The 11,612-nt window shown below is 47.3% G+C and overlaps 1 protein-coding gene across 2 annotated transcripts in view; it reads right to left on the reverse strand.

Annotated features, from left to right (window-relative positions):
- The window catches only part of PIAS1 (protein inhibitor of activated STAT 1), a 47,844-nt gene extending 40,583 nt beyond the window's left edge, over positions 1–7,261 (reverse strand). For both annotated transcript variants that reach the window (XM_086848708.1, XM_086848707.1), the window contains exon 1: positions 7,168–7,261. In XM_086848708.1, coding sequence (XP_086704834.1) covers positions 7,168–7,191 — 24 coding nt within the window. In that variant the 5' untranslated portion in view covers positions 7,192–7,261. The remainder of the gene's footprint in view (positions 1–7,167) is intronic.
- Between the last annotated feature and the right edge of the window lie 4,351 nt (positions 7,262–11,612).

The raw sequence follows: 11,612 nt of genomic DNA on the forward strand, positions 1-11,612 counted from the left end.
GCAACCTCCTGGCAACCTTCCAACGTGTCCAGGAGGTCACCAAGGAAACAGCCACCATCTTCCCACTGGAACACAGCCCAAGCTGAAGGAAGAGGTCCGGGATGGAGGTTTAAAAAAGCCAAACCAGCTCTGTTTTCACCATGAAAACAGTTCAGCCAAGGAGGAGGCGGTGCCACCTCCATCCTCCGAGGTTCCACACGCCGAGCCCTGAGCTGCTCTGACCCCACTGCTCGGGCTGCAGACTTCCCACAAATCACAAAGCCATCCACAGTCGGGATTGAAGGAGCAAGAAGGTGTCAAACCCGAAGAAACGCCATGAAAAACCAAGGGGAGAGCCCTGCTGAACTCTGGATTAAAGAATTCGGCATGACAATTTAGATCAGGGCTGGAAACCGGGAAAAAGCACCATGCACAGGCACAGGGCAGAAAGTGCCTACCAAGGGATGCTTCACCTCTCACGAAGGAGGAGCTGCTGGCTGTGTCAGCCTGGAGCAGGGCAGGGACTGGAACTGCCCCTTGCTCTCTGTCCTGCTGTCAGCCGTCCTTCCCGGACGGAAAGCGGCCACTGGAGCATTTCCTGCAGCCCATCCAGGTTTATTCCCACGTGTCCATTCCCATTTCCTAACCCAAACACACAGGGAGCTCGCAGTGGGGCTGCCCACGAAGTGACCAGCGCTCATCTCCTGAATAGACTTCCACGTGGCCACGGAGTCTTTGCTCTGCTGCAGAGCCCAGGGCTCCCTTCTCTCTCCTCCTTTTCCTTCTCCGTAATTATCGTGCCACTTCCCATATAAATCTCTTGGATATCATCTCCTACAGACGTGAAGGTCAAGCTCAGGCTGACCTCTGGTCTAGCTGTACCCTCAATTTTCAATTCTTTGTTTCCCATATTCCAGACAGGCCCAGAACACCCTCCCACTCCTCCCCAGCCTTGGAATCCCATCTCCAGAGCTCTCAAAGGGACACCACAGACCAGCAGAGCCATCCACAATCCCAGAAGGAAAAGGAGATGGAGCAAATTGCCGTCCTGGATCGATAGAGCTGCTCCAGCCAGAGAGGGAAAGGTTTGAAGCACAGCCCAGGGACGACAATAAATATCCTGCTCACCTGGTTCTGTGGGGTTCTGACCAGAACACAGCCATCTCCTCAGCTCCATATATCCTCAAAGGTTTAATACCTTCTGCTTTCCCTTGTAGCCCCCAAGCTTTTAATTCACTTTGAAACAGCCACGTTTTATGGCAGTGACTACGTTTGAAATGGCTTTGATAGCGCTGAGTACAGAAAGAAGGAGTTTTTTGGAAGCTCCTTTCTCCTCCTCATCCCCCCACCTCTCGAGCAAAAGATTCTGCTTTTAAGAAAATCATTTGTTTCCATGAACAGACTGCTCTTGAAGGTGCTACGTGCAATTTCTGCGTGATAAAATCCAATCATGTCCACTTTAAAAAGCCCAAAGCAAGGCTCTCAGCACTCCCTGCTCTGCACAGCACCAGTGACAGAGCACAATCAGCTCCTGAGCTTCACCAAGAGGATTCCAAAATCCCTGCAGTCCCTGCAAACAGGCATTTCCCCTCTCCTCCCCGCACAGGAACAGGACAAACAATTATTTGGGATTCTTGCAGGCACAATTCTGTTCATCAGAGGTGAAGGGGGAGCAGCACAGGCTGAGACAAAGGATTTACAGTGAAGTTTTTCACGTAAAAACCGTGTTTGCGTTCTTCCCTGAAATCTGGGGTTTTCAAAAGGCTTTTACTGCTTTTTATGGAGGGTGATAAAGCTGAGTTTTCCATTAGAAGGGCACCTGTAAAGCAAAAGTTTCCACACTGGAAGCAGAGCAGCAAAAGCAAACAGACATTTCTGACACAACTTCAGGCCTGGAGATGAAATTCTTTCCTCGTGGAGCCAAGAGCCGAACACCAACACCCCACAAAAGAGAAAAGCCCCAGGAGAGAAAATCCATCCTCCAGTCACGAATCCCCTGGGACACTGAGAGATCCAAAAATTAACCCGCTCCAAATGTTGATCCCCAAGCAACCAAGGGACTGTTACCTCAAATTCCATGGTTTCAGCAGGGCCCAATGGCACAGGGATGGAGAGCACCAGCCCACCTCACTCCAAGATTTAGGACAAACTGGAATTCCAGGAGATGCTCCAGAGGGTCAGACCCCCCCTCACTCCAAGCTTTAGGACAAACTGGAATTCCAAGAGATGCTCCAGAGGGTCAGACCTCACTTCACTCCAAGTTTTAGGACCAGGAGATGCTCCAGAGGGTCAGATCCAACCTCACTCCAAGCTTTAGGATAAATAAGAATTCCAGATGCTCCAGAGGGTCAGACCTCACCCCAATTCAAGCTTTAGGACCAACAAGAATTCCAGGAGATGCTCCAGAGGGTCAGACCCCACCTCACTCCAAGCTTTAGGACCAACAAGGATTCCAGGAGATGCTCCAGAGAGTCAGATCTCACCCCAATCCAAGCTTTAGGACAAACAGGAATTCCAAGAGATGCTCCAGAGGGTCAGACCCCACCTCACCCTAAGCTATAGGACCGAAAAGAATTCCAAGAGATGCTCCAGAGAGTCAGATCTCACCCCAATCCAAGCTTTAGGACAAACAAGAATTCCAGGAGATGCTCCAGAGGGTCAGACCCCACCTCACTCCAAGCTTTAGGACCAACAAGGATTCCAGGAGATGCTCCAGAGAAAGGAGGGGCCTGGGGGTATCTCAGAACAATTACAGGGAGAGTCTCAAGTGCCTCAATTTGTTTTGGTTTTCGCTCTAATGGCACTAAGAGAGAACTGAGGAGATGCTGATTTCCCCGGGAAGAGATTCCAGGAACTCCATCCCACCGTGCCAAAGGCATTATCAGCGACAAGCCTGCCCTGGATGCACAAAGCACAGCACCCAGAGGCTGCAGCCCTATAAATAACTCCAATATCAGGGGGAGCCGAGCTCTCCACAGCCGGCTCCGTGGGATGTTTTTAACCCTTTGTCCCGTGTGCCTGATCCATGGATATTCCTCCCGATTTCCAGGCAGTCCTGAGCACTCCTCCTCCCTGCAGGAACGTTCTCCTCGTGCAATAAAAGCTGAATTAAGGTGCGTCTCCTACCTGCTGCTAACCGGAATTTCTAAAAACCTTCACGACCCAAAGGAAAATCACCTGGAAATCCATTAAAAACGACCACCAGGAAATGCTGACAGCTTCCCCCTGAAATGAATTTCACTTGCACAGACCCACAGATCCTCCCAGGATGGGGAAGCTTTACCCACGAGCACTGCATTTATGTGCAGGCAACAATCTGGGATTTATTGGTGATAAAAAAGGGTTCTGGATGGAGGCTTTGATGGTTCAGCTGCCAATTTTATCCCTCTGATATCTGCAAGCTCAGTGTGGATGACCAAAAGCTCAAAAACAACAAAAAAAAAATAAGACATCCAGCCCCAAAAAAATCAGTTAAAAATACAAATTCTGCTGACACAGGGCAAATTACAGCACGGACAAACGTAATCCACGGGCTCAGATAACAATGAAAAGTAGATTATATTTACTTTAATCTCAGCAACACCCAACCTCAGCAATTTATAACAGGATTAAACAGAAAGAGCTCGTAATGCAGAAGTGTAAAATTCCAATTGAACACTGAAATAGGTAGATTATGTTTATTAAAATTAGGGTTCCACAGGTCTATTTGTCACTGCTATCCCAAAACTGCTTCCCTGCCTTTCAGGGAGGGATATTTCCCAACTGAGGAATATTTCTAAGTGGTTTGTTTTCCTCACCATTGTGTGGAAATGCTGCGATGAATTTTCATTCAAACTCTTGGCTCACTTTTTTTTTTTTTTTTAAATTTTAATTTTATTTTTAAAGTATAAATTATGTCTAACAAGAAACACACCAGGGATCTCTCCAATCCCCCAAAGGCACTTTCTTAAAAGGAGAGAGAACAAAGGAGAAAACCTCCCAGCATGTGCTTTCCAAGCCAGCTTCTTAGGACAGTATCAAGAATGACAATACTCAAACATAAGCTTTTCTTTTCCCCTTTCTTTGATCCGTGGTTAATTGAATTGATTATTGCAAACTGCGTAATGATTTCCAAAATGCTGGAGTGGAAGGCGAAGATCACAACAATCTAATAACCAATTTAAAGAGATGTAAGAAATATTGAAGGAAAGATTTAATCACTCAAGTATACTCCTTCCAATTAGAAAGAGCTTTAAATAGCTTACCTTGAGATAAATTAGAGTCTGGGTGCAATTAGACAGGAATAGTAATTAAGATCAGGAAAATTCATGTATGCCTCAGCCTATGGAATGAGGGAGAGCTCTGCAGAAGAACAAACTTTCCAGTTACCTTATTTTGGGCAAACACACTGCTTTAATTTACCCAAACATTCCCCAGTACCCAGGAATTCAGTAACCTCACAAGAATTATGCAGAATTATGTTTGATCTTATCTGATGATTTTATTTTAGGTTTTTTTTTTCCTTTCCCCCACCCCCCCCCAACAGAACAAACAATCCCAAACGGGGCAAAAAAGCTGAAAACGCTCTGGGCTTGTGGTAAGAAAATCCATTACGGGAAAGGCAATTTCATGATTAAAACTCCATGAAAAATTGTGGCAAGTAAGGCTGACCACTGTTTTTCTGGAGGGAGCAAGAACTTTAATTTTCCTTTGGCAACAGCACCCATCGTATCGCATTCCCCAATTTCCACATGTGACACTCCCCACACATAACCCCGGGCTTCTTTGCACAGGAAGGAAACAAAAGTTTTAGAAACTTGAGTGAAGTTTTTCTGGCAAACTTTTTCTGGCCAAGCCAAAGAGTCCCTGCCCAAGTATTACAGCTGATTTTAGTTTTTAAAGGTTGTTAAATCTGAAATCAATCCTGTTTGCTAATTAATCAGAGGAGAACCCTTAAAGGTTTTACCTAAGAAAATGAAAATAATTAAAGGAGTCCATCGGTCATTCTTCAAACAGCAGAGTCTTAATCACAAACCCTCCCTTAGGTACCTTTCAACTCCAAAAAAATGAACTTAAAAGCACATTTTCTGGGGATTTACTCCTGCTTAAAAAAATACCCAACCACGGTGTGAAAACTTTCCATAAATCCCATTTTCCTGAGGAGCACCCACCTCCTGCAGTACCTGGAGAGCTGCAGGGCCACAGCTCCAACCCCAAGCAGGAGATTTTGTGTCCCCTCCCTGACACAGCAGGACCCACCCACGTGCATTTTTTTAATTCTGTACAATCCAAAGACACAAAAAAATAACAACAAAATCAGAATGTCCTGAGGTCTTCAAAGTATGAATGGAGGAAGTAACTACTCTTTTTTTTTTGTTAAGCAAACTGATATGGCTACAGAAAAAAACAACTTTTCAGAGTGCCATCCCGCAGTCCCTGCCTGCAAGCACCGCTCTGAACAGAACCTGGACAGAAAACTGAAACTGGGGATGGAATTTCTGAGCAGAAAATTGAAATTAGGGATGGAATTTTTGAGCAGAAAATCGAAATTGGGAATGAAACTATAACTTTGCCATTCACCCTCCACACCCCTGAGGCAGCAACTGCACTTTAGGAAATGTAAATTTTAAAAAAATTGCGATTTCTTCTCCAGAAGGAGACTTCTGTGAGTGATCAATGAAGGGGTTTGGAATGACTTTATTCCCTATTTCCCATCTCTTTTTAACTCCTTTTGAGTCAGCCCTGCTAATGAAGGCATTGGCTAAAGCCAAGCTGGCTGCTGTGCACCACGAAACTCTCTGTGTACCAAAACACACTGTTCCATTTGCCACGCTAAAATTAACAAAAACTTCAGCACTGCAATCACATCTTAACCCTTTGATCTCATTATGTGGGAAGCAAAAGTTTGAAAAGGAAAAAAATTAAAAGCTTAAGGATTCCACAGCTCAATACGATATGGACTGAAGATTCCCAGAAAAACCAAGGCCAGAGAAGGATTTAAAGGAGGATCTGAAGGCTCCTGACCCACACAACTCAGAACACACTCACCATTTGATATTTCTTTACCTGCTGACAGCTCCTTAAACACCCAAAAATGAAAGCTCAACCATACCTTTGAAACACAGAAAAAAACCCCTCCGTTCTACCAAACCTCAAGGGAAAGACAAAATATCTCCTTAGTCATACCCGACGTATTCCGCAGTTTATGTTACACATTTAATATCCACCTGATTTGTGCCGCTCGCTTGAAAGGAGGAGGCAGGAGCCCTCCTGGTGAACACCGACCCTGTGACAACTGCGAGCAAACTCTCAAACTTTGAACACCTCGCAGGGTGTGCAGGGCACAGCCTGCACCCACACCGAGTTTCGGGGAGGGGTCTTTTCCTTGCATTTTTGGGCGGATGACTCCCACCCTCTATCCCACGACTGCTGTTCCTCAAAATTGCTGTTTCTTTTACGCCTTAGGAAACCCAAAGTTCCGCGTTCGGCAGAGCTGCTCCTGCCCCCCCCCCCCCCCCCCCTCCACCATCTCGGCTGAGAGCCCAAAACGCCCCAAAAAAATTCCCTCCCCCGCCCCCAAATCCCCCCCAAAACGCCCCAAACGCAGCGACCCCCGCCCGGGGAGCGCCGGCCGGGCTGCGGGTGGCTCGGAGCGCCCCTTTTCCATGTGTTTCGCAGGATGACAGGGACCGCCGCCAGCTCAACACCGCGGAACTCCTCCACATCTGCCTGTGACGTTCTTTTATTTACCGGAGGGGCGGCGAGCCGGCCTCCCCGCCGCGCTCCCCCCGCTGTCACCGCGGCCGCCGCCGCTGCCGGGGGTCGCTCCCGCCGGACTCCCCTGCAAACTTCGCGGGGCGCCGCGGCTCCGTCCCCCGCCCCGGCAGCGCCCGCGCCGCCCCCCGCGGGGGCTCCCCCCCGGCCGCCGCCCTCAGCCCGCGGGAGGCTCGGCCCGAGCCGGCGGCCGCGGAGCGGAGCCGCCCGCGCTGCCCCGGCCGCCGGCGGGGCCGCCCGGCGGAGCGCGGCCGGCGAGGGGGGGCGGCCAGAGGGGAGGCAGCTCCGCGCTCCGCTCCCCACCCACCCCGCCCCTCAGCCCCCGCTGCCGGCGGGGCTCCGCCGCGGGCCGCTCCAGCGGGGCTCGTCTCGCCGCGGGCCGCTCTCGGCCGCGGCCCCGGCGGCGCCGCGGGGGGACCCGGAGCTGCGCTTTACCTTTAGTTCCGCACTGTCCGCCATCTTGCGACTCTGCGCGCAGGCGCAGTGAACCCCGCCGGGACACCGCCCCCCCCGCCGCCCCGCCCGCCCGCAGCGCGCAGCGTTTGAATCGCGGCGCCATTTTGTGCCTCCTCGGGCGGGGGGTCCCCGCCGCTCCCAGCCCTCGTCTGAGGGGAACCGGGCTCTCGCTGCGCTTCCCCCGCCGCCCCGGGAACGCCGTGTGGCCGCCGAACCGCTCGGGAAGTTCGGCTCTGCGCGGCGCGGCCCCCGCGGCGCCGCCGGCCCCGTGAGGGGCGCGGGTCCCTCCGGGCGCCCCGGCTCCCCTCAGCCGTGCGGGCACCCTCCGGATAGCGAGGGAAGCGGTGGATGCGCGAAGCTGCAGTAATAAATGAGTTGATTAAAGTCGGATTTTGTAGCTCCGCTTCCTGCTGCTTAATCCAGGGGTTTGAGACCTTTAGGGGTGGAACGGGATGGGGCCGGGGTCCCTCAGCGGGCGCTGGCTTAACCTCTGGCTCCTGGTCTGCAGCAAGCGGGAAATGATGAGTTTCATTAAGGGCAGCGATGAGTTTTATTTCGGGGAATTACAAGTTTTATTTCCCTAGGCTACTGCGGAGAAGTTTGGGAATCATCGTGAGCTTGCCCAGGTTTTCCTTTTCCCTAGGAACAGCAATACAGGTGTTGTAGGAGTCCCAAAGAGCAGAGAGCTGAGATCCAAATATGCCCATTCCATGTGAATTTTGAGTAAAATTTGTGTTCTTCCAACAGCAAGCCACATAGCGCAGAGGGGAAAACATCTACCAAAATTCTGCCTGGCAAGATGATGGCATCAAATTGTGAATTTGGGTGGGTTGAATGTTAGTATTTAAATCACTATAGCTTGATTCGGCTTCTTTCTACCTGTGTGTTATTCTATAAATACAGATCACCATGACAATTCCTCTCCTTGGCCTTCACCTTAATGCACAGAACTGAACAAAGAAAACAAAATTTCCTACAATTTCCGTAGCTGCCATAAAATCCATCATCCTACATTCAGAAAGCTCTTACATTATGGTCACTGAAAGACCAAATAAAGCTTTAATGTCTCAACTGTGCAGATTAAAACAAGTCGTGCTCGGTTCCACGCAGGGAACATGTGGTAAGATAACCACAGATAATTACAGAATTAAATTTTATAAAATTTGACCAAGAGGGTTACCCAGGATTTAAAATTCGGTAGTTTATGTTAAGGGAAGAATAGGAGAGAGATGTTAAATGTGATTATTGTTAAGAATATTTATGGGAAGTCCTGAAGAAAACAACTCCTAGTAGGTAGGGATGGCAATGGAATTGGACCAGGATGTGTCGCATTCCATCGGTCCAGGACAAAAATAGTGTGGATTTTGATTTGTGTGGATTTTGATTTGTGTGGATTTTGACCAAGGTGGACAGGTCACAAATCCTTCACCTAGAAAAGGAACACACATAAATAAACAGATTTTGGATGGCACCTTCTTTATGGGAAGGAGATATCTGAAGTCTTGCTACGCTGAGCAAATCAAACAACTCATCTCTCTTCCCAAACACTGCATTTCCAACCGTTTCACCCAGAAATATTCCCCAAACAGCCAGAAAATCCAGGGAACTCCTCGCTGACGCCCCAATTCCATCTCGGGGCCATCCCTCCGTCCCGTTTCCCAGAGGTTCTTTCTCCCAGAGTTTCTCCTGGAGTTGTGGCACACCCAGAGCATCACACCAAGAAAACGAGCAGCAGCTCCAGGAGGATGATGAGCAACACCCCCATAATCCTGCCTGTGATGAAGGCTTCTCTCCGCTTTGGGGAGGGGGCAGGCTGCTGGGATGGCTAAAAAAAATCAAAGTCAGATGACTCCAGCACGCCCACGGCTCCCATAATTAGCCCTTCTATTTCAGTGGTCTGAGCCAGCCCAGTGGAAAACAGTTTGAAATTATTAAATCCATGGAATCCTGATCCACGAGTTCACGTCAAGCCGAAGGAATTCGGCCAGGAAGATCTATAATTGATAAATCCTCGATTAAAAGATAAATCCTTGATTTATTTCAATTATTTTATGGTGGTTTTTTTTTTTTCCTCCCCTCCTGAATGAGGCTGCTGCACAGCAAAAACAGCTTTTCCTCTGCTTCTTCACTTCCTCCCCAATTCAGTGGGATGTGGACATGTGCTTCGAGTGTTTTTGCTAAATCATGGCATAGCACTATCAAACTTGACACGTGGCCACAAACCACAGCGTCCCCTCTCCAAACTCGCTTTAAATAAAGCAGCCCGAGAATGCCTTCGGCTGCATTCAAATAAAGAAGCAAACTAAAGAAACGGGATCCAGAAATTCAGGTTTAAAATGGTCCTGCCGGTGTTGCTTTTGTTTTGTTTTTTTTTTTACAGACAAACCTCACCCAGGCTCTTCATTTTTTTTTTCACTCCGGGCCTTTTTTGATTGTCCCTCCCTTCCCAACGCTCCAGAGGATGGAGTAGGAACTTAATGAGAAAAACAATCTGCCTTTCTATTTTTAGGCTATTATTTACATGTAGTGAAATCTCATTCCTCTCTGCTCCCGAGGCTCAGATGATGATTCCTTGCCAAAAAAAATCTTCTGTCAACGCACAGAGGTGCTCTCGATGCCTCCAGCTGTGGCAGTGACTCTCAAACCTGTCAGGATTCCCTCTCCATTTCAAAAAAAAAAAATATTGGGATGCAACTGGAGCAGGGGAGAACAACCCCAATCCCATCCTCCAGCTCTGCTGCTTCTGAGTTACAATACTTATTTTTTGGGGGATTTTTAACCTCTGTGGGGAGGAAAAAATGAAAGCTCAACCCTCCAAAATCCCAATATTTTTTAATTCCTGATTTTCCAGAGTCACGTTTCCCCCTTTTGGCCGTATCGCAGTAAAAGAATATGAGGATCTGAAGGTGAAAATCTGCCTTTCTTTTATTTTCCTCCTCTGTAACTTCCCAAAAAAATGCATCCTGTCACATAACTCTCATGCTCAAAGCCGTGTTCAGACACAATAATATTTTTAAAGCAGATATGTGGGGTTTTTTTCTGTGAACATGTTGTTTTCATTAATCTGAGTATCCAAGAATTTTCCCCTCTTTGTCAAATAATCCGAATTTACTCTTTGCTTAAAAGTAACGTGAGGGAATTTCTGAGAATTTAATGATGGACTTTTCTTGATAGAAAACACGACCCAGCTGTTAAAATCCCTTTATTGCTGAGGTTGTTGTGGGTGTGAAATGTGTGAAACAAAAAGAGGAATATTCCAGTCAAAATTACTTGGCTGCACGAGAAGATGATGGAAGAGCCAGCAACTAATAAAATAAATCTTATTTATTTTGAGTTTATAACAACATGTGCTGAGCAGGAAGCTGATGTGGAGTGGCTGGCACAAACATCTCCCCCGAAATCCACATCCAAGAGCAATGCCAGATCAAATTGTATCAGTTTTATTATTGTATCAGTTGTATTATTGTATCGGTTTTATTATATCAGTTTTATTGTTATATCAGATTTTATTATTGTATCTTATTATTATATCAGATTATTATATCAGATATTATTATATCTGATTTTATTATTATTTTTATTATTATCATATCATATTGTTATTATTGTATCATATTATTATTGTTATGTCATATTTTGATTATTATATCATATTTTGATGATTATATCATATTATTATAATATCAGATTATTATATCAGATATTATATCAGATTCTTCTATTATTATTATTATTATTATTATTATTATTATTAATAATAATAATAATAATAATAATAATAATAATAATAATAATAATAATAATAATAATAATAATAATATTAGTATCAGATTACTGCTATTACAGTTCCCATTCTCTCCCAAACCGAGCCCAAACGAGGGCTGCAGCTTAGAAAATAAATTTTCCTGGAAATGTTTGGAGATGACAAAATTCCCAGCCCAGATTCCCATCCTGGAACGACAGAATTCCCAGCCTGGATTCCCAGCCTGGAATGACAGAATTCCCCTCCTGGAATGACAGAATTCCCCTCCTGGAATGTCAGAATTCCCCTCCTGGAATGGCAGAATTCCCACCCTGGAATGTCAGAATTCCCCTCCTGGAATGGCAGAATTCCCCCCCTGGAATGTCAGAATTCCCGGCCCTGTCACTCCCCAGAGCCCTGCAGCTGCAGGACAATGGCCGTGGCCCCAACAATCAGCCCTTTCTCTCCCAGGATTTGCATTCCCGGGATGAGATGGGGCTGGGAGGGGCTCCCAGTGTCCCCCAGTGTCCCCCAGTATCCCCCAGTGTCCCTCAGTGTCCCCCAGTGTCCCCCAGTCCCCATCCACGGCTGTACTGGTCTGGGCCACCTGCCTGTGAGTGAGTGGGGGGACAACTGGGGACATCAGGGATGGGGTGAGGGACACCTGGACAGGGTTTGGGGA

The sequence above is a fragment of the Cyanistes caeruleus genome, chromosome 13 (assembly GCF_971803275.1).
Source record: "Cyanistes caeruleus chromosome 13, bCyaCae1.hap1.1, whole genome shotgun sequence".
NCBI classification, from domain to species: Eukaryota; Metazoa; Chordata; class Aves; order Passeriformes; family Paridae; genus Cyanistes; species Cyanistes caeruleus.